This window comes from Perissodus microlepis, chromosome 23 (genome assembly GCF_051167445.1).
Source record: "Perissodus microlepis isolate ML-2025 ecotype Zambia chromosome 23, ASM5116744v1, whole genome shotgun sequence".
NCBI classification, from domain to species: domain Eukaryota; kingdom Metazoa; phylum Chordata; class Actinopteri; order Cichliformes; family Cichlidae; genus Perissodus; species Perissodus microlepis.
The window spans coordinates 16,037,894-16,060,155 of record NC_140482.1 but is presented as its reverse complement, the minus strand read 5'-3'; the positions used below and the strand labels follow the sequence as shown (position 1 = coordinate 16,060,155).

At 40.8% G+C, this 22,262-nt stretch overlaps 1 protein-coding gene and 6 non-coding genes across 8 annotated transcripts in view; 1 reads left to right on the top strand and 6 right to left on the bottom strand.

Moving 5' to 3' along the window:
• Positions 1–5,840: 5,840 nt before the first annotated feature.
• Positions 5,841–5,911, bottom strand: trnag-gcc (transfer RNA glycine (anticodon GCC)). The gene has a single exon. It is a non-coding gene; the product is annotated as a tRNA-Gly (tRNA).
• Positions 5,912–8,455: 2,544 nt separating this feature from the next.
• On the top strand, positions 8,456–8,527 carry trnad-guc (transfer RNA aspartic acid (anticodon GUC)). The gene has a single exon. It is a non-coding gene; the product is annotated as a tRNA-Asp (tRNA).
• A 301-nt stretch (positions 8,528–8,828) lies between these two features.
• Positions 8,829–8,901, bottom strand: trnam-cau (transfer RNA methionine (anticodon CAU)). Its single transcript has one exon. It is a non-coding gene; the product is annotated as a tRNA-Met (tRNA).
• A 292-nt stretch (positions 8,902–9,193) lies between these two features.
• trnag-gcc (transfer RNA glycine (anticodon GCC)) lies at positions 9,194–9,264 on the bottom strand. Its single transcript has one exon. It is a non-coding gene; the product is annotated as a tRNA-Gly (tRNA).
• Positions 9,265–9,437: 173 nt separating this feature from the next.
• Positions 9,438–9,510, bottom strand: trnak-cuu (transfer RNA lysine (anticodon CUU)). The gene has a single exon. It is a non-coding gene; the product is annotated as a tRNA-Lys (tRNA).
• A 410-nt stretch (positions 9,511–9,920) lies between these two features.
• Positions 9,921–9,993, bottom strand: trnam-cau (transfer RNA methionine (anticodon CAU)). Its single transcript has one exon. It is a non-coding gene; the product is annotated as a tRNA-Met (tRNA).
• Positions 9,994–12,136: 2,143 nt separating this feature from the next.
• LOC146361083 (N-chimaerin) overlaps positions 12,137–22,262 on the bottom strand; it is a 30,531-nt gene continuing 20,405 nt past the window's right edge. For both annotated transcript variants that reach the window (XM_084921524.1, XM_084921525.1), the window contains exons 9-15: positions 18,000–18,077; positions 17,251–17,335; positions 16,651–16,824; positions 15,946–16,023; positions 15,725–15,862; positions 14,641–14,746; positions 12,137–14,521 (exon numbers count right to left, since the gene is read on the bottom strand). In XM_084921524.1, the coding sequence (XP_084777650.1) occupies positions 14,350–14,521; positions 14,641–14,746; positions 15,725–15,862; positions 15,946–16,023; positions 16,651–16,824; positions 17,251–17,335; positions 18,000–18,077 (831 nt within the window). In that variant the 3' untranslated portion in view covers positions 12,137–14,349. The remainder of the gene's footprint in view (positions 14,522–14,640; positions 14,747–15,724; positions 15,863–15,945; positions 16,024–16,650; positions 16,825–17,250; positions 17,336–17,999; positions 18,078–22,262) is intronic.

Here is a 22,262-nt window from a genome sequence, read left to right as displayed (position 1 = left end):
GCAGGACAAGCACAGAGATGAGTCCACTGTCAGAGGCCATAAGAAGATCATTTGTAACCTTCACTAAAGCTGTTTCTGTGCTGTGATGAGCTCTGAAACCTGACTGAAACTCTTCAAATAAACCATTCCTCTGCAGATGATCTGTTAGCTGTTTGACAACTACTCTTTCAAGGATTTTTGATATGAAAGGAAGGTTGGAGATTGGCCTATAATTAGCTAAGACTGCTGGGTCTAGAGATGGCTTTTTGAGTAAAGGTTTAACCACAGCCAGCTTGAAGGCCTGTGGTACATAGCCGACCATTAGAGATAGGTTGATCATATTTAAGATCGAAGAATTAATCAATGGCAGGACTTCTTTGAGCAGTTTTGTAGGAATGGGGTCTAAAAGACACGTTGATGGTTTGGAGGAAGTAATTATTGAAGTTAACTCAGAAAGATCAATTGGAGAAAAAGAGTCTAACTTAACATCAATGGTACTAAGAGTAGCTGTAGATAATATTACATCTGTGGGATGATTACTGGTAATTTTTTCTCTAATGATAAAAATTTTATTTGTGAAGAAGTTCATGAAGTCATTACTAGTTAACGTTAAAGGGATGGTTGGCTCAAAAGAGCTCTGACTCTTTGTCAGCCTGGCTACAGTGCTGAAGAGAAACCTGGGGTTGTTCTTATTTTCTTCAATCAGTGATGAATAGTAAGATGTTCTGGCTTTGCGGAGGGCTTTCTTATGAAGCAGCAAACTATTTCTCCAGGCTAAATGATGATCCTCTAAATTTGTGACACGCCATTTCCTCTCCAGATTACGAGTCATCTGCTTTAGGGTACGTGTTTGAGAATTATACCACGGAGTCAGGTACTTCTGATTAGAGACCTTAGTTTTCACTGGAGCTACAGTATCCAGAGTCGTACGTAGTGAGGAGGTGAAATTATTAACAAGATAATCAACCTCTGTTGGGGTAGCGTTCAGATAGCTGCTCTGCTCTGTGTTGGTACAGGGCATTGAAGATGATAACAGTGGGTGGATTATATTCTTAAACTTAGTTACAGCGCTTTCAGAAAGACATCTACTTTGATAAAGTCTCCTCTCCACCGCTGTGTAATCAATTATTGTAAATGTAAATGTTATCAGGAAATGATCAGACAGGAGAGGGTTTTCAGGAAACACTGTTAAATGTTCAGTTTCTATGCCATATGTTAAAACAAGATCTAGAGTGTGATTAAAGTGGTGGGTGGGTTCTTTTACATTTTGAGAGAAGCCAATTGAGTCTAATAACAGACTAAATGCCATGTTGAGGCTGTCATTTTTAGCATCTACATGGATGTTAAAATCACCCACAATAATTATTTTATTTGAGCTCAGAACTAGATTAGATATAAAGTCTGAGAAATCAGACAGAAACTCTGTGTAAGGCCCAGGTGGACGATAGATGATAACAAGTAAGACTGGTTTCTGAGTTTCACAGCTGGGGTGGACAATGTTAAGCATCAGGCTTTCAAATGAATTAAAAGTCTGTCTTGGTCTTTCATTAATTAATAGGCTGGTGTGAAAAATTGCTGCCACACCGCCCCCTCGGCCTGTGCTTCGAGGTTTCTGGTAGTTAGAATGACTCGGGGGTGTTGATTCATTTAAACTAACATAATCATCCTGCTGCAACCAGGTTTCTGTAAGGCAGAGTAAATCAATTTGTTGATCAATTATTAAGTCATGTACTAACAGAGACTTGGAGGAGAGAGACCTAATATTTAATAATCCACATTTCACTGTTTTACTCTTTGGTTCAGATGTGGATACTGTATTGTTCTTTCTTTTTGATTGTTTATGTTTAAGTTGTTTGTTGCTGGTTTTTAGTTAGTTTGTCTTTTTGGAAGCTGACACAGTCTCTATGGAGATGGGTTTTTGGGGGGGTAGCAGGAGGAGAGAAGCTGCAGAGAGGCGTGTAAGACTGCAACTCTGCTTCCTGGTCCCAACTCTGGATAGTCATATTTTGGGGGGTTTAATAAATTTGTCCATATTTCTAGAATATCAAATAGAAGGTGTCTTCCAGAAACTGGCAGTAGGACTGGGAGTTGAGCTTGACTCCATCCTCAACCCGAAAAGGCCCCACAAGCTCATCTTTGATGATACCAGCCCAAACCAGTACTCCACCTCCACCTTGCTGGCGTCTGAGTCGGACTGGAGCTCTCTGCCCTTTACCAATTCAGCCACGGGCCCATCTATCTGGCCCATCAAGACTCACTCTCATTTCATCAGTCCATAAAACCTTAGAAAAATCAGTCTTGAGATATTTCTTGGCCCAGTCTTGACGTTTCAGCTTGTGTGTCTTGTTCAGTGGTGGTCGTCTTTCAGCCTTTCTTACCTTGGCCATGTCTCTGAGTATTGCACACCTTGTGCTTTTGGGCACTCCAGTGATGTTGCAGCTCTGAAATATGGCCAAACTGGTGACAAGTGGCATGTTGGCAGCTGCACGCTTGACTTTTCTCAGTTCATGGGCAGTTATTTTGCGCCTTGGTTTTTCCACACGCTTCTTGCGACCCTGTTGACTATTTTGAATGAAACGCTTGATTGTTCGATGATCACGCTTCAGAAGCTTTGCAATTTTGAGACTGCTGCATCCCTCTGCAAGATATCTCACTATTTTTGACTTTTCTGAGCCTGTCAAGTCCTTCTTTTGACCCATTTTGCCAAAGGAAAGGAAGTTGCCTAATAATTATGCACACCTGATATAGGGTGTTGATGTCATTAGACCACACCCCTTCTCATTACAGAGATGCACATCACCTAATATGCTTAATTGGTAGTAGGCTTTCGAGCCTATACAGCTTGGAGTAAGACAACATGCATGAAGAGGATGATGTGGACAAAATACTCATTTGCCTAATAATTCTGCACTCCCTGTAGTTGGCAAGCACTCAGTTTAGAGAAAGTGTGTGCGAAGGTAGCATTGTTGTATAGAGCTCAGGGTTATGGTGAAATTTAAGTTGTTCTTTCGTGTGATTGCACACTGCCCATCACAGGACCCCTTCGTAAGCTGTACAGCACAAGTTTCATTTCACTTTTATCTATATATCACCAAATTACAACATCAGTCACCTGCTAGTGAGACTGTTAGTCACACAAATGGTGGACAGAAAGTAATTTCTGGACTTAGAAAAAATAAAATGACTCAATTAACATTTATGGTTTTAATTATTATTATTACACCTTTTTTCAGTCCTCTTATATCTATGACAAAGTGTGTATGGACTGTATCGGGGACCGTACCTTAACTGTTAAGCTCACCTTTTTAACATATATCTGTGTGCATTACTTACATAATATCAGTATGGCAAGGAGTTTATGACTTATCTGTTTTTCTTTTCTCAAAGAAAAGACAGAAAACTTCAATATATCATATATCACAATATGTGAAGTTACAGCACAGTTTCACCCAATGTGTGCTTCTTTTTCAGTCAGGGTGCTTTTAGAGCATCTACATTAGCTCATGTAATAAAAGTACAATCAGCAAGTGTACTTTAACATTTGAGGTTCCGATTGAGTCTTGCTTAGATGATGTGAACTATTTCATGGACCTTTTTTTGTACTATGCATCAAACCTATTCAAATCAGTTGTAATTTATTTAAACAAATCTAGGGAGAAGCAACTCCTTTTTAGCTTTTGTGATGCATTTATTTCTTACACCTTAAACTAGATGTTAGTGTTCTCAAAGTTACCTTGTCTCATGTTGCCATCTTGTATTTCTAAAACCCAGCCTCAGTCTATGCCCTGTAGACTCTCAGATGGAAACACCAATGAACTTAGATATTCACAAATTTCATCAGGCCATCTTTAACATGTTAAGTTTTTGTTGTTTTCATGTTTTACACAAAAAAACTTCATATTTTTATAGTTTCAAATGAAAGCAAAGTGACGTGGAAAGATATTTTTCTTTAGTGATGTTGCTACAGGAATCTCAAATACTAATTATTCTGGGATTTTTATGGTCAAACTACATGATTTTCCACATGTGTGGAGTAAAATGACCTTTCTCTCATGATGCAAATGTTGTGACCAAGAATCATGCAGGATTAACAACACAAACTGTCTCACTAGCAAAAACAATCATTCTTATAGTTCTCACACGTTACCACTAGTTTTACAAACACATTCTTTTTCATATCTGTTTATGTGGTTTTTATGAAACTGATTTTCAATAGCGAGACAAGTAGCATCTAACTTTTCTTTGCTCTCCAGTATAAAGGCAAGAATTTGCAGGCTTTATTGAAACTGTTACAATTTAACACTCAATGCCAAAAACAGGGTTGATCCATGTTTCTGTTGACACTGCTTCATATATCACCAGCTCTGAAAATCCCTGCCCTTTTAAGCAATGTAAAACATAATCTCTCTCACTCTCTGTGTAGACACAGAGAGTGTGTCCCCCCCCTTACTCTATAAAGGTCTGTGTGTGAGGAATGCTCCTCAGATCAGCCTTTAGAATAGGACTCCATAGGATGATCTCCAGATGCATCTGTACTTTATTTACTTCCAGCGCAAATACAGATGTCTGATTTTGGAAGTAAAAGTCTCCGCCTGATTGCTACCATAAAGTCGGCGTACTTCAACATAACCTAACTGAACTCCATCGTATCGCTGCAAGGCAGTACCGCCGCAAGGCAGATACAATGGAGTGCTGCAAAGGGGCTGAAAGGAACCAGTTACAAGCGAGATGAGGTGGTACTTGGTGGTCCCACGGGCCCTGCAGGAGAAGGTGCTTCGTGCAGTGCATGGAGCTTCAGGGTCTGGCCACTTTGGTGTCACCAAAGCAATCCGCTGTCTCCAGCAGGGGTTCTATTGGGCCTGACATAGGCGGGTGAGGATCTGATGAGGATCTACCAGGTCTTGTCTATGCGAGGAAGCTCCAGGGTCGCATGGAGTCTGCTCATGACATTGCTAGGAGGAAACTGATAAGTGCAGGGGTGCGGCAGATATGGAATTAAGACATCCATTCCAGAGGCCAACATTTTGACCTCGGAGAACTGGTCTGGGTGTACAACCCCCAGAGGAAAAAGGGCGAATGCTCCAAGCTGGACAGTGACTGGGTTGGACCCTGTGGGTTCTGGAACGCCTGGGACAAATGGTGTACAGGGTACAACTACCCCCAAGGGGACGGAGGGTCACCCTGCACCCAAGGGGACGAACTGGCCCCCTATCGGTGCCCGGCCACTTTACTGGGACCACAGGGTGGGCCACGGACAGACCTGGACTCCAACCGTAAAAAACTCTTCCACCACCATTGGGACTTCCACTGCTGTGAGCCCTGGGCCTTAGGTCACTTGGGTTATGGCCTCTTCCCCACCTCCCGCCAGACGCCGTTGCCCAAGGAGGCACCATAGACCACCAGGTCACCTGAGAGACATAGTGGGTGAGGGACTTTGAGGGGTCGGGGTAGGTCTAAGTGATGACTAATATGAATAACAGTGGGTGAACAAGCCTCAAGAGGACAACCCCAGAAGGGATTAAATACCTGACAGTCTCCATCAATCACTGCAGGCCTGAACAAGCCTCTTGGATGAGGATTGAAAAGTCTTCACGTACCGTGAAAGTAATCCAGTTACCATCTTTGCAAGACCTCAAGACTACCGTGACCGAGAACCTACATAGACATCTGATCTCGTTACCTGTGACCGAGAACCTACACAGACATCTGATCTCGTGAATCCACCTCTAAATTCTGGGACGCTGCTATCTGCACCCACAAGCGAGAGCCCGCCATGTGATCTTGTGGAAATCTTAATGCCGTCTAGCCGTGACCGAGAACAAACTTAATGCCCCCCAAGACCCCCACGCATAAAGGAACTGTGTATTGGCCGGGAATCGAACCCTGGCCTCCCGCGTGGCAGACGAGAATTCTACCACTGAACCACCAATGCTCACAGACGTGCCAGTTTTCCCACCGAATTCGCGCCATTGCCCAAGCGCTCCTCTCGAGGCGCAACGGAAAATGTAGCCCGATACAGCCACGCGTCACTCATCAAGACAGCTCTGTCGCAGCTCCCTGATGGTCTAGTGGACAGTGTTTTGACCCAGCTCCGGCTTATCCGAAAGGGACAAGCGGTAGACAATGGATGGGTTGCCTTTGCCACGTACTGTGTATCAAGCGAGGCTCAAGGCATCATCTCCCCCCAAAACGGACCATTCCTTGAAGCCGTCAACAAATGAAGCAGAGTTGCCAGTTCTTCAAGTCCAGGATGGGCTGCCGTCTTGGAGGTGAAGTGTGTGACAGGAGATCCTAAAATGTGTGGCCGAACTGCGCATCAAAACATGCCTCACGTGAGAATAGAGCTCAACACCTCCAGTTTTTGAGACTTACGCATGGCAGGCGACAATTCTACAGCTGAGCTAACAACCCTTGCACGTCCGCCAATTGTCCCGCTGAATTCACGCCACTCTCCAAAGTCTCCTCTCAAGACGCTTAAAATGGATGCACAAACTCTGTCACGTACTGTGCATCAAAGCACATCGCTTGCGTGAGGCTACAAGTCACTACCTTCTGATTTCGAGATTCACGGGTGGCAGGCGACAGTTCTACTGCTTAGCCACCAGCCCTTACAAATCTGCCAATTGTCCCGCCAAATTCGCGCCACTGTCCAAAGTCTACTCTCAAGACGCTTGAAATGGATGCACAAACTCTGTTACGCACTGTGCATCAAAGCACATCGCTTGCGTGAGGCTACAAGTCACTACCTTCTGATTTCGAGATTCACGGGTGGCAGGCGACAGTTCTACTGCAGAGCCACCAGCCCTTACAAGTCTGCCAATTGTCCCGCCGAATTCGCGCCACTGTCCAAAGTCTCCTCTCAACAACATCTTGACTTCATGCAGATACGATATCCAACCCAAGTTTGGTTTGCACAGGCTTCTTGTTCCAAATCATGATGCCGCCTGGCCGTGACCGAGAACAAACTTAATGCCCCCCAAGACCCCACGCATAAAGGAACTGTGCATTGGCCGAGAATCGAACCCAGGTCTCCCGAGTGGCAGGCGAGAATTCTACCACTGAAAAGCTCCTAAAAGCAGTCGGTGATCACTGTTGGCCTCCCTCTGCTTTTATCACCACTAATCATTTGAAAGCTCAGTTTTTAAAACCTTACGATGTAGCTACAGCCCAGCCCATGCAGCAGTATATGAATGACTAATCCTATTCATCCTTGTGGATGAATTATCTCAGTTGTTCTCCTGGCTGAAGTTTGGTCCGTTTACAGCAACCTGCCATGAGATTATATTTGTTCCAGACCACCGAGAATCCTCACAATAACTTTTATCAAGTGGAAAAAGTTAGCCTGTTTATATTATGCTAACATAGCTGTGTCGCTAGCGGTCACGTAGCACATCGTTATATACCAGCTAGCCAACCTTCAGTAACCCTAGAAAACGTCACTGCTGTTTAGTTTTCTGTCTTCATTTATGTTGGAAGTGATAGCAGAGCTGTACATTTGAATTTGTTTCCAAAATCCCTCATTTAGATGGAAGCTAGCGAGCTAACTTCCTGCTAATTTCTAACTCTGTTAAATGTCATAAATTCCGTTTCGTTTTCATGGTTGCCTGGATGATAAACTCAATTGTTACACATGGTAGAGCAGAACGCTAATCATTTTATTACAGATGAAAGACTTTAGATAGTTTTTCAACTCTCAGTGATTTATGGACCTGCAGCAGCGTTTGAGCCCATGCTAGTGACGTCAGACTTAAAGACCGGATAAAGACTGATATGAACATATCTATAACTTACCGGAATGAAAATGTCTGGAGCACACCAACAGATATTTGGAGATGGAAGAGAACTGGATATCAGCTCGTCTCAAAGCTGCTATCCAGACTAGACGCCTTCTTTTGGTAACATCCGATACAAGAGCTGCCTCATGTTGCTTCCAGGTGGGGAAAGAATGAAAAGATAAACCATTTTCAACCTTATTCCCTTGCCGGTCGTGCAATCTGAGTTTACAACCGACTGCACAGCAAGTACGAACCATAGCTGGTGTTATCCGTGTACTTTCGCTCCTCTTTCGCTAGCGCTTTGTTTGGCCCAGAAACAGAGACTCAGCTCGGGAGCTGCTGATAACCAATTATCAGCCCTTGTTCATCCGCTTCCAATGCAAAGGCATTCCTAACCCTACCTGGACAAAGTGTCCAAGAAGAAATAACAGGTAGGAGTCATTTGGGAGCCAACGTGTGGTGCCCCGCAATTCTGACCTGAGAAAAGAAAGAGGAATTGTGGTGAAAGTTGGATGAAGTGGTTCCAGAGGGCCGGCACGCATCCATAGGGGAGGATCGCCTGCCACGTGTGAGTCTTGAAATCAAACAGATGGGAAGGCTTTCCACGGGCAATGGCAGAAACAAATGACATATCCCTCACTTTTAGTGCTGTTATTCCGATTGCTGGTATTTAAACAGTAAAGACAGTTGACAGAGATATCTCCTCGTTAGTATAGTGGTTAGTATCCCCGCCTGTCACGCGGGAGACCGGGGTTCGATTCCCCGACGGGGAGTGTATAAATTTTTGTTTTTTTTTTCTTAATAAGATAAACCTTTACTATCCCCACACGTGAGAAATTTATTGGGTGACGGCTGAAAAGACCGTGCAAAGTTTCAAGCAGCAAAAATTAAGTAAAACAATGGAACTGAATAAAGTAAAAAGAATAACATACTATATAAAGGGTTCATAAACCTTTTTCACGGTCATATCCAATCCACACATGGGGGGTGCTGGAAGTAATAGTTGAATATACAACAAAATAAGCATATGCATAACCATTTGCAAAAACAAGAAATGTGTGTGTCAAAAGAAGCTGCCCCGTGTGAGGCTCGAACTCACGACCTTCAGATTATGAGACTGACGCGCTGCCTACTGCGCCAACGAGGCCTATGATGCAACACACCAATGGACCAACAAAAGTCATATTACCAAGAAATTGTCGATATCTAAAACCGGGAAGCAAGTTGAAAAAGTACGGATTTGAAAATGTAGGGCTGATAAGTATTTTTGTCTCTTTTATTGATGCCTTCAAACAAACAAGTACAATTAGGGTCAGTAATATTGACAGTTAAGCCAAAATAAAAGCAACATAAAAAATAAAAGCAAATGCTTCTGTGTACTCAAAGAACATAGGGAACATAGAAATTAATTTATCGACTAAAAAAATTAAAAGAATCGCTGCATTGGCCGGGAATCGAACCCGGGCCTCCCGCGTGGCAGGCGAGAATTCTACCACTGAACCACCAATGCTCACAGATGCCCTGCATCTAATTGCTGAATTAACATGCATACATCAACAATGTCTCTGTGTTTCAGTGGTTTCCCACTGAAAATGACATGTAAACTTTCTAGGGTCCAAACACTGGACATCAAAATTACAAAAGAAGACAAACAGGAAGCGGGGCAAATGAGGAAAAGATTACCGCCCAACGTGGGGCTCGAACCCACGACCCTGAGATTAAGAGTCTCATGCTCTACCGACTGAGCTAGCCGGGCTTACAGCTTTAACCTTAACCCCTAGTGTTTCAAAATTCACACTTACGCTTTAGCATAGTTTTACATGGAAGAAAGACTATTACTAAAATTGATATCCAATCCAAGCAAACTAAAAATTTTAAACTACAAGACACAGTAGATGTGAAATTCATTCATCTCTAAAACATATCTCTAAAATGTACTCAAAGTGCCATAAAGTCGATATTTTATTCTATTTTATACTACTGTATATAGTATTTTATTATATTCTGTACAGTTGTGTACTGTATTTATTCTTATTGTATTCTAATTTTTGCTTCATAACTTTTGCACTGTCCACTTCCTGCTGTGACAAAACAAATTTCCCACGTGTGGGACTAATAAAGGTTATCTTATCTTATTCTGTTCATATGGATGTAAACAAAATATTCTGCCCCGTGTGAGGCTCGAACTCACGACCTTCAGATTATGAGACTGACGCGCTGCCTACTGCGCCAACGAGGCTTGCCACTACAGTTAACAAGAAGGTTTTTTACACACAGCGGAGCTAAAGCTACTATGGCACTGTCATAAATAGGTAAAATTTGATACTGGAATTTCGTGAAGATCACTTGGCAACAAGTGTTGCCAATTATAAAATGTTGCCTTATAAAATAAATAAACAAACAAACAAAAATCATTTAGAAAACATTAACATTTTCAAAATTAGAATAGAGCACAAATGGCATTACTGTGAAGCACTTTCTATATATTTCTGGTTTTTAAATGTGCTATATAAATAAAGTTGTACTGTATTGCATTGTATTGTATTGCATTGGCACGTGTAGTTCTATTTATTTTCCAAAGGGGTGAAGTAGAACCTTCTTACTTCATAAAAGCATTATGCATAAACTGCATACCAACATTTTAGTGCATTTTTATTATAAAAATATGAACATGCAGTGCATATTTACCCAGCTGACTGTGCACTGTGCTTCTGGCACGCCACAGTGACAGTTAAGAAGTTGGCAACTACCTTCAAACTTAAAAAATGTTAAACCTGCTGACAGCTAGCACACCCAACAAAACTCTTTCACATATGTTTATTAAAACAGTCATATTCAGCAGCTTAAAAAGAAGCAAATTTGCACTGGTGTTAATAACCAAGTAACTGTAGTTTAGGCGTCATGCTGATGCTAATGAGCAGGTAGTAGGTAGGCTAGTATTAGTGGCTAGTTGTTCGCTAGTCGCCACCTCAAGCTAACAATATCTGCACAAAAACACGTTATTTTAAACTTAACAGAGGAAATTCACAAAAAACAATACAAGCGTCCTCATTCTAGCCCTACAGTGCCTCACCTTGTGTCATGTAGTTAACATCGTCTGCGCTTTTTTTCCTCGACGCACATGTCCGAAGTCCGTGCAGTCACCCGCTAGTAAACTCCTCTCCAGACTCTATTTCCACTGAGGTTTGCTTTAACAGTATAAATAGAAATAACTAGTTTTTATGCTTCTCTAGGCAACCTAAATTCATATGGTTATATAGTGTTAGTCTTGCTATGGTGTGTCCGAGTAAAAACCCGCATCACGACCAGTTCGAGCAGCAAATGGAGGACGCTCGAGTCAAGTCATGAGCACGTGGTGTGAAAAAGTACAAGGCGTGCCCGAACATGAAGTTTTGCTGCATAGCGCTTAAAAACAGAAGTAACTACCGTATCAAAGTCCATTATTTTATCTTACAAACTTAGTTATTTCACTTTTTTACTATTTATTTTTTATTGATTCATTTATTTTTTTAAAACACTGATGTCTAAAACCACCATGTATTATTTAATTTAGAAAATTATGGAGCAAAATTTAAAAAGAAAATGCTTTAAAATAGTTTAGACATTTTGGAAGTCTTAAAAATGTTGTTTAGCCACACTATACAATATTGTCTCAGTGTTAAAATATGTTAATAAACATTTATTGGTTTTTGAAAATTAAAATTATACTAAAAGAAATATTGAACTTAAGAGGGAGGTTTTGTTTCCAGGTCTTGTCACTGCTCATAACACAGATACAGCAAACTGGTTACGTTCCAGGGAAATTCAAAAAGTCATCAGAAATTCTGTATAAAGGGATCTGTTACATTAATTCAACAGCATTGTTACAGAATGTGGTATAACAATTATTACATTATTACAAACAACCATTGTTGTCAAAGGTTTGTTAAAAGTAAGTCAGAGCTGCACTTGATTTAATTAATTATACTACAATTAGTAGTTTATTAGCCCAACTATGGATAAGGATTGAAAATGAAAAAAAAAAAAAACCTTTAAAATATCTGTGCAGCAGTTTCATGCTCCGTATCATTACCATGTTAAACTGCAATGTCCCCATTAAATCAAATGAATACTTGACTATTTTCTTTCTATCAGCTCAAAACAGTCTAGCTATTCCCCTATGACCGCTATCATCTGTCATCACCCAGAGAACTGCTAATCCCTGGATATTTTCTCTTTTTCAAACCACCGGTTGTGTGGGAAGATCACAGTAGATGAGCAGTTTGTGAAACACTCAGACCAACTTGGCCTTAAATCACCTTTCTTCCCCATTATGGTGCTCAGTTTGAACTTCAGCAGGTCTTCTTGGACGCATCCATACTCAAATGGATTAAAACACAAAATTCAGACGACCAACTTAAAGTCATATTTAATAATTTAACTTCACCATGCATAAACCATATAGAAAATACTTTACAGCAAGGACAATAAAAAAAACCCCCAAAAAACCCAAAACAAAACCAAAAAAACCCAACACATTTTAATCATGATGCTAAAAAAGCAGCTGTCACAGATCACTGAAGGGTCACAAGTTTTCATCAGGTTAGTCTGATAAGAGTTAGTCTATGGTTAGACAATGTAAATAAAGAAAACAGATAACATGAAAACATAATCCATTAGAAAAATGCTGATGCTATTTTTATGTTACATCAATTTGATTTACACCCAGCAACTGTCCTTGCTTTACAAAAAAAGAAACCAAACCAAAAAAAAAGCCAAAAAGGTCTTCAAGCCGGGTGGGTCTTCACTACTCAGTGAACCCCCCGACAAAAATGGGGGGAGGAATGAGTAAAGGTGAGTTGTAGCAGGTGGGGGTACATGCAGAAAGCCTTCATTTTACACCTCCACCCTTTCAAATGGCACTAGTTTAACAACAAATAAAAAAGCATGGACAGATGATTTCTATCATGGACACTGCTTTTATGGCATCAAAACATTACAGCAAACTCAAAAACCTCTGTAATCTGTCACCTGCTCTAGTCAGGGAAAAATCTCATCTTCACTGCAGAAGGCAGACGTTAAGATATGAAATACAGACTGGCCTTTGGGCTTGAAATTATCATCACTTCCTCCAGTTTCACAGTTAGATTAAGTGGCATCAACACAAGTGACAGATACATGACTTCCAAACATGTTTACAGAAGGAGAGGCAAAGCACCGATGCAAAGCAATTGGGATTCGATTTGATATTAAAACTTGCCCAATTATCCCACTCAGGCCAATAACAGAGATGGGCCTTGAAATTATCAGTGTGCTTCATTTTGTTGAATTGCAGTCGGGCGAGTGATGATGAATTTCAATTAGTATTTTCATTGCAAAAATCTCCTTCATAACAAAACACTGCTTAATTACAGCACCGCTTTATACAAATGACAAACCAAAGCAAAAACAGTACTGGCCTCACGTATTTGCGTTTCAAGCTAAAGCTGCCTGACAATTACTGGTAAATACTGTGTGTTCATGTCTGACAGATGGTCTGGCACAATATTTCTTGCTCTATGTTTGTAAGTTGTGTCGGAAGCAAAATTTTCACTTGGAAAGATGCTCTTTCAGGAACTGGAAAAACGCCTCCTTTAAATAGACTCGCTGAATTTTAAGTGTCATTTCCTATCAGGTTTTCAACGCGTGGCAAGTGGAGAAGTGAGAGAATGAAGGATTGTTAATTTGCAGCTCCGCCCGCTTCATCGCCGGGCGCAATTACACATCATCACACCACAAAAAAAGAAAAAAAAAGAAGAAGAAGAAGAAGAAGGTGGTTTGAGGTTGCTGTGTGGTTATAATTCAGCGACGGGGCAAAAGGGAGAGCTATGAAGCAAAAGCAGAGCAAAAGAAGAGGAAGGAAAAAAGAAAGGCCATAGGTCCAAATCACTTTAGTTCCATTTGGAGGAATGAGTATGCGCCAAACGTGAGCGATACACTTTTTCCAGTCATTCATTCATTCATCCGGCTGTCTACTGTTAGGAAGCCAGTGCTGCTGCTTCTTCTCTTCAAGAGGATCAAATGCGACACACTGACACTAAGAAAACAACGAAAACTTACCAGGACTTTCAATGATAAACACTAACCAAGCTAACATTTTCAATACAGTCATGTTTTTCCACAATCCAAAATGTCAAGGCATCCTTGTAGGAAGAAATGACAAGAACTTAAAGATAGATGGTGCAGTGTTTCTACCACACATTGTTAATTCTCTCGCTGATACAGGGTGTTTCTAATACCAACTCATAGAGACAAAGTAGAGCTCGTTGACTTGATGTTTTGCTCCTATTTTCATTAAACTTTAGGGAAATGCTGGGTCCTTCCATCCACTTCTTCACTCAAAGCTGCTGTGTCTGAAGATAGATTTTGTTAAATTGCTTTCATGAAGACAGACACTTCCTTCATTTCTCGATTTATCCAACCATCACAAAAGCAGGTAGTATATTTTTTAATCCTCTCTAGCGAGACACAAGTATCTTGCATGTTTCTCCTTCATTTTCTCATTAGAAGCCACCTTTTTATCTTTAAAAGCATTCAAGTGTCATCCCCAGTCTCTCTTTTTATCTCCTCTTGCACCTCAGAACAACACATCTTCATTGGTAATGAGACTTTCCACCACAAGTCTCTGATATCGGATATCGTTGAGTGCCGTCATGGCGTCCAGCTCGGGCGCCCTCATAAGTGTTGGGCCGAAGACGATGCCTAAATTCTCGCTAGTCATGAGATTCTCCTTCTCGTATTGTGTCACTCTGAATGAAGAAAGAGACCAATTTATATAATATGTAAAAACAACAGTCAAATAATAATGGAGTTACCAAAGAAATAAGTATGTAACAAAGTAAAACAACTGCTCGTGTGTGTGTCTGACCTCTTGAGGTGACCCATGAGGTATCGCAGCGTCTCGCAGTGAGCTGGTGGCAGCAGCTTCAAGGCCTCATGGAGGGCCTCCAGTCGTTTCTCTGGGTCTGTTATTTCTACAACACACACACACACACACACGAAAATATTGAGATAGTGCATCTATACAAATGATAGGTTTAGCCTCCAGGTCAATATTTTGAATAGAAGTCTTTCAAAAAAAAAAAAAAAAAAAAAAAAAGACCTCAAGTCTCATTTGATTTAACAATATTTTCCTAATGAGTTTATGACCTTTGTCACAAGTTTTAAGTATTATTTTAATGAAATTCTATGGTAATTTACCACATTTGATCTAAAATAAAAAAATAAAGCAAGCTATGACTTTAAATATGTGTAATTTACAATTTTGTTTTAATTTTGGGGCCCACTATGTAGAGATTTTGGCCTTTAAAATAAAAATATTAAATAATAAATATCAGGTCTGTGATGAAAGTATTTTTAGCCAGCATCATACAAGTGTGGTTTAATTTAGGTACCTTTAAAGTAATTTCTGTTCAAGAAACAGCCCGAACAGACATAGACTTCTGTTAAGGAGGGTAATAGATACTCTTTGGGTAAAGTATAAGCAAACCAACCACACCACATTATCACCTCCCCAAAAACCAAGATGGCATAGTTCCATAAACTTTAACAACCAATGGTGGCTACGTCCATCTTCTATTTAACAGTCTGTTTTCAGGAGTTCTAACTAAGGTTTTATTGAATCTGTTTAAATTTTTACAGTTATTTCAGAAACCTAAATTTCTCCAATTGGAAGCTTAGAAGTCTCATGAGAGTGAATACTGGCGTGTCTAAACCGCCTTCATTTGGCTAACATCGGTTAAAAAATGTAACCATACAATTTTAACTGATGTTAACCAGGGGTATTCAATTAAAATTTAAAGAGGATCCAGACTGAGAGTTGCCTCTTGGTGACCTACAAAAGAGAGGGTTGTCTAGGACTCCTTTTGTTGCTTATTTCCCTATAACCCTGAACAAGTCATCTTTGAGTTTTAAGGTAAATTGTGGTTAAAAGCCTGAACGTTAAGACCTACTTGCAGCTTCTATGAAGCGTGGGTAGGCATCATACGTGATGAGGGGTATGGGCAGCTCTCTGAAGTACAGTTTGAGGGCTCCGGTGATGATGTTGATGTCCTCGTAAGCATTTGAGGATATGTCTGCTTTCTCTCCGTCTGTGGAGGAACAATCGTGCGCATGACATTTAATTTATTTGGCAAAAGAACCTGCTTATGGAACATTGGGGGGCGACACTTACCTCTATCAAAGGCCAGTTTGACGTCTTCAATCAGTTCGCTGAAGCCTGATATTCTGTATAAACCTTCTGACTGAAGACCTGGAAGGTTTAAATCATACCAATATTAATTTGATGACTACGATAAGCTTAAATTCTACATAACCAACTAAAAAAAATTCAGTGTACAGCCTCTCAGATGAGAATGCTTTCTATTTATGTCTTAAAGAAATGATAAACTTTATGTTTCTTTCCTGCTATTAGCAAATACAACTGAAATGGATGCAAAAATGATTATTAAACACACACAAACACAACATATGTGAAGACAGAAGGAAGAAATAAAGCGTGGGGTGAAGACTTCAACTGTCTCTCTCGCTCCAGTCAAGTTCAATCTTTTCAAGTCTTTATTGATTTCACGTATTAGTTTCACTCAAGTCATCAATAAAATGCTGTCTGCGGCAGCTGTCTTGAAGGGAAAACTGTCACTCTCCACACACGCACACACACACCTACATTCACAGATGAAGCTGCCTGCGTACATCTTTTTAGCATTGAGTGGGTGGGCTGACACACACAAAGGCAATCGCATCTTGCGTATGAACGCCAGCCTTGTGGGTGTTCTCCTTTCCTCCCCCCACTTCTCTTAACCTTGCTGCAAACAATACTTAAAAGCCTTTTTCTGTTATATAATCTCTGAGTCACACATACGCGCTCTCTTTCTCTCACCTCTGGCCTCAATTTCCTGTATACACATGTCGACCACCATGGGCCTCTTGGTGTTGTGGGCTTTGACCAGCGTTGTCAGGTCACAGCTGTACACCTTCTTGACGTGCCGAAGGTCTGGCTGGCAGTCGTTGGGTACGACTTTGGAGCACTGCTTATGGACGTTCAACCCACAATCTGACAAAGAAACCCAGAATTTTGTTTTATGTCACTTTATGTCCATTTTTAGACATCTCTGTTTTTTTTTTTTTTATTTTACTTGTGATGATCCTTAAGAGTCATTGCTAGACTGCATGATGAAAGTTGCTTTTAAATGTAGGCGTTGCAGAAGCCCAGTTCAATCACCCACACATGCAGTAGTGATCACACTGACAGCTTGTTCTTTGGCACCCAAGCCAGTCTTTTAACATTTTAAAATCCATGAAACGGCGCAGATGAGTCAACAACAGTGAAAGTGATTAACTTTAGCCTGCTCTCCTACTTTCGAGTCATGCTTTAAGACAGAAAGTACGAGTGAAAGAATTGGAAACTGAATCATGATTGGGAGAGGAAAATTACTTTATGGCGAGAAGGAATGTGTTTGTTTGTTTGTTTGTGAATTACCTGCACATTTCACTCCCTGAGCGATGAGACCCCACATGAAGTTGGCACAGTACTCACACCAGTGGGGACCCCTGAATGTATGAACCTGGTTAAATAGGCATAAAAAAAGACAAACTCGATGTGTTTAAACGTTATATTTGCCACAATAATTATTAAACAGCAGCAGATTGGGTCAGAGAAAAAAAAAGAGTGAAGCACATCAGTCAAAATAGCCAATAATTGTATATTTGAGAGAAAAGGGTGGGAAAATTATTCATATGATCCAGATTGGGTCAAGTAATACCTGAATACCAGCAGTAACCTTTATTAGAGACTGACAAAAGACTGATGGAGACACAACAGGAGTGCTGAAAGGGTGCTCAGAGACAATTTATAGTGAGAGCAGAGTTTTAATCTGCTCATTTATTGCACAAATTGGCTCTGTATAATGAAATGCTAATAACCTCCATCACATCGCAGTACTCTTTGTGTGTCTGTGTGTGTGTCTGTCCACATTTCTCTTGAGCTCGGGACACTGTGGCTCTGTTGCGCCTCTCACTAATAATACACAAAATCATTATACGGGAATCTAAAAGTAAACAAAGGCTGAAAACATGAAGAGTGTGTGTGTCTGTGTGCGTTTGTGTGTGTTTCTTAACACTCTAAGCCTTCTATGGTGAATTTGAATAAGTCCCCACGAGCTGAATCAGCGATTCTGGCAGCACACTCACACACATAAATAGGATTTGGGGAGCAAAGGAGTGTCTCACCTTGAAGTTGTGGACCTTCTCATACTTGGGCGCCAAGTCGCTCTCCCTCAGGGTGGCCCGCCGCACCAGTGATGTGAGCTGTGAAAGGGCAAAAGATCGGATTGGATGCCAGAAAGTGGAAGCAGGGGAGGTGGGTTTGGAGGGGGCTGTTGCCCGGTTGGTTGCAGCACCGGGGTCCGAGGAGCCCGCGGAGAGTGGCAAGGAGGGAATTGAACCAGCACTGGCATTCAAGGCGAGCGCGGCAGTAAACAAAGAGTCCTTCTGACTTATTTCCTTCTCGCCTCGCCTGCGTGACTTCTTTTTACCCCTCCTAACAACATACGACTCTTGGCTCGGCATTGTGGGATCAACAGAGAAAAAGAAAAAATAATATAAAAGAAAACAAAGTTCAAATCCCACTGATTAAAACAATAAACCAAACAGCCTGCTGAAAAATGTAATTATTCTTAAAGGCTGCTTTAAAATAAAATAAATAAATAACATAAGAAAAAAAAAATCCCAGAATAATTAATAAAGTAAAAAAAAAAAATAGCAAAACAACTATACTAAATCATCTCACAGCTCCATCTGACAACAACAACCCAAACCGAGGAGCCAGCATGGGACCAATCCTGCTGTCTTAGAACCACAAAGATCAACCAATCAGATTAGCACTGCATACTGATGGGGTTAAATGGTGCAATTCCAGTTCATTAAAAAACAAAAAACAAACAGAAAAAGCCAGGCAGGCAACAAGAAATCTGTCCTGAAAACTTCAGTGAATAAAACTCAATAAATCTCCACTCCTTGGAAGGTGTTCGTGAAATCCTGATGCGACAGAATTCCTGTGTCTCGCTCCCGTGTAGGTGAACGCGTCAACCCACATGGCTCTGTATATATGTGTGTGTGTGTGTGTGTGTGTGTTAATCCGCTTTCCCCATCCTCTACACCAGGCAGAAACAGCGCTTGGGAGGGAGGGAGGCGGAGAGAGCCAGAAGAGGAGGAGGAAGGTGGGGGGAGTAAGCTGAGCTACGGTGCAGCAATGGATGAATTTAACAGGTCACAATGAGAGGGGAAGGAGCCAATCGGGATGCTGCATTTTCTTGTTGTTCGTCACCAATTCTGCCACCTCGATTGTCCCAGGAGAGACGGCGAAAAGGAGGGAGAACGAGCTGAGAAACAATATGTTGTTTCATTCATTCCTTCACATTTTTTTCTTCCTCTTTGTTTCCCCCCGTTTTCCTTTGTCATTCCACCTGCAGCAGCTGGACGCTTTTCCACTAAAAGCTTCCAGTATTTATGACAACTAGGAGCTGCTGTATCTGCCTTATACACCCGGCGGTAACAGATAAACACAAACCTTGTGTCCTCGTGTTGCTCTTGGGTTGCATCCATTGTCTCATGCCACATAAGGAACATTATATAAGAGCAGTTTAGTCTGGACTTAAGTGCACTTTAGAAGACGTCCCTTGTTAAGTACTGCCTCTGGAAAGGGGGATGTTTTCTCTTTTTCGACTTGTTTTTGGGCAAAGAATATGTAAGATTTACAAGCTGTGTGTTTTCTATGGTCCCACAGATAGATATAACCAAAGAAACGTGTGGATTTTTTCATCACAAATCCAATTTAAACAAGCTGCCGCACATCCAACTTCATTAATTCTCAGCTTACACACACAACACAGTGAATATGTATGACTGATCATGGATATTTAATGACTGTTGTCACTGTGCTGAATGCAGCGGGGTGCAGGTTGGCTCACAAAAGAGCACCTTGATCACAGTCAGATGCAAAAAGGGCTAAAAAAAAAAAAAAAAAAAAAAAAAAAAAAAAAAAAAAAAAAGACAGAAAAGGAAGAAGCATAACATCTGTAGATAAAATCTGCAGAGCTAAAAATCACCGGATATTACTGAGTTTTTCTATCATTTTCTCAGGTAGACCAAAAAGTGCAATCTTATTTTTCCGCCACATTTCACCTCACCGTCCAGTGATTTCAATCTGATAACAAGGCTTTAACAATTAATGTTTAAAAACGCACATCTGAATCGCCCTCAAAGGCACAGTAAAACAGAGTTTAACCCCCGTAACTAAAGGTGATTAGCTGCATGAAAAAAAATACGAATTTCCTTCTCGTGTTTGTTGTCCCCACAGCGAGCTGCCTCTGGTCTCAATGTCACTGGCGTACTGCTTTGTCTGCAAATCCACCCAATTATGAAGGCGCACACACGTACACAGGACCACCCCCATCATTCACTCACACACACACACACACACAGTGATGTATGAGGTGCAGTGCAGGTGGTCATGCACTGCAGGTCACATAAGGCCTCATGAGGCTGAGCAGTGGTTTAGCAGATAAACATACTGCACTGTGGGTGTTTGTGTGTGTGTGTGGAAACTGGATTATATTATTGTGTGTATGTGTTTGTGTGTGTATGCAGGGGTCTTGGGGGTTTTGTAGTATAAGCCTGAATGCAGCTGCATGCACTCATCAGCACAAACTCACAGTTGCAGAACTGAAATTTGCATTAGAAGTTGCTCAGTCATTAGCAAGATGACCAAGAAACCTCACATCTTCCTATTTAAAAAAAAAAAAAAAAAAAAAAAAAAAAGAAAGAGAAAAAAAACCCTCCACCTACAGGAAAAAAGTTTCCCCTCAGTTCCTGCTTTAACACTCTAATTAATTCACATCTGAACGAAAATTAATGACCCGACAACAAACTTGATTCCTGTATACTTCGTAGCTTTTGGGACATAGCAGGTTTCTGCAGGCAAACCGCTGTTATGTAATTTTACTGCAGAGCCCTTGGCTGGAGGCCATCTCTCCTCTGCATCCATCCTCCGCCTCCTTCTTCTTCTTTTTCTTCACCTTCTTTCTCCATGTTCCTCAACTCTCATCCTTCTATCCTGCTGCTGCATTTACACCAACTTTCCTCTGCTCATTTGAATTCTCTACGTGGTCTCTTAACATTTAAAGACCTAATCTTTTTAGATATATGTGTTTATCATTTATACTTTTTGGTGGTATATACGCTCACATTAGGCATTATGAATGTTATAACCTCTAGTAACACAGGTAAGGTTCAGAGACTTTAAGAAATTACATAATACCTCATACTGCTCACAGTATAAATCCAGTATGAACTGAACTATCACTTATTAAACTGAAACAGAAATGTAGAACTTTTTATTACCATGTTGTATACACTGTTACCAAAAATGGTTAAATAGCTAGGAAAAACACGCCCTATCAATGGTCTGCTGCACTTTTTCAAAGTCTTGAACAAAATTCTGTTGCAGATACAAATTTTGGCGACCATTATGTTGCGTTCAGGTGACGTACGCTGAACATGCAACTTGAAACGGACACAAATGGAGAACGTAACACTGCACATTGGCCGAACCTGATAAAGAGGTGATGGGATTCATACAGACATCTGAAAAGGTCTTTATCAACAGGAAAAACCTGTACAACTTATTAAAATACATTTACACACCCAAAATTTATGCCTTCCTTCACATTTTCCAAAGCTGTCAGGCAGGTCGGATTGAAGTCTTTTGCAGGGCCGAATTTGGCCACTGTGCCCTATGTTTGACATCCATGTACTAGAGGATTGTTGCATTGCTTGGACCAGCCTAAAGTAACAGATTTACATTAATGCAGCGCTTTAGTGTAATTAACAGTAATTAATTAAGTCGTGTTATCTGAAACCAAAGTCTGTGATACTTTTCAAAAGTCTTAATTCAGTATTTAGAGGTGAGTGAAACGAAATTCTGTCACAAATACAAATTTTGGTGAATAAATGATAATCACTGCATGTATGACCATGCTTGTGAAAAGTTTAGTTCAGATTGGACGACCCGTTAACGAGGAGATAGGGTACATACAGTAATGTATACATTATGCTACTAAGCCAGCAAATAACCAAAATATATAAATTTCTTTTTTTTCCATTTTTAATTATCCCACATGTCTGGACTTCACAGTGTAGACTCCAATGTCCTCATCCTTTGCCACTCCTCTGATTAAAATGAAAAAAAACTAGGACTCATCTCAGTGACTGTAAACTTCAGCCAACATTTCTTATTCAATCCCCCGCCAAGGCCTTCAGGTCAGTTGCCAGGAACACATGTTTTTAAGAAGCATCTTCCAGAGTGTCTACACAAGATCCTTCTTAAAAACCCACATTTCGACATTTCTTGTAGGACGTGATAAGCCCGGAAAATATTGACTTGTATTCATTGTGATTACAGATTAAGGTTTATCATTCTTATTATTCACCCTC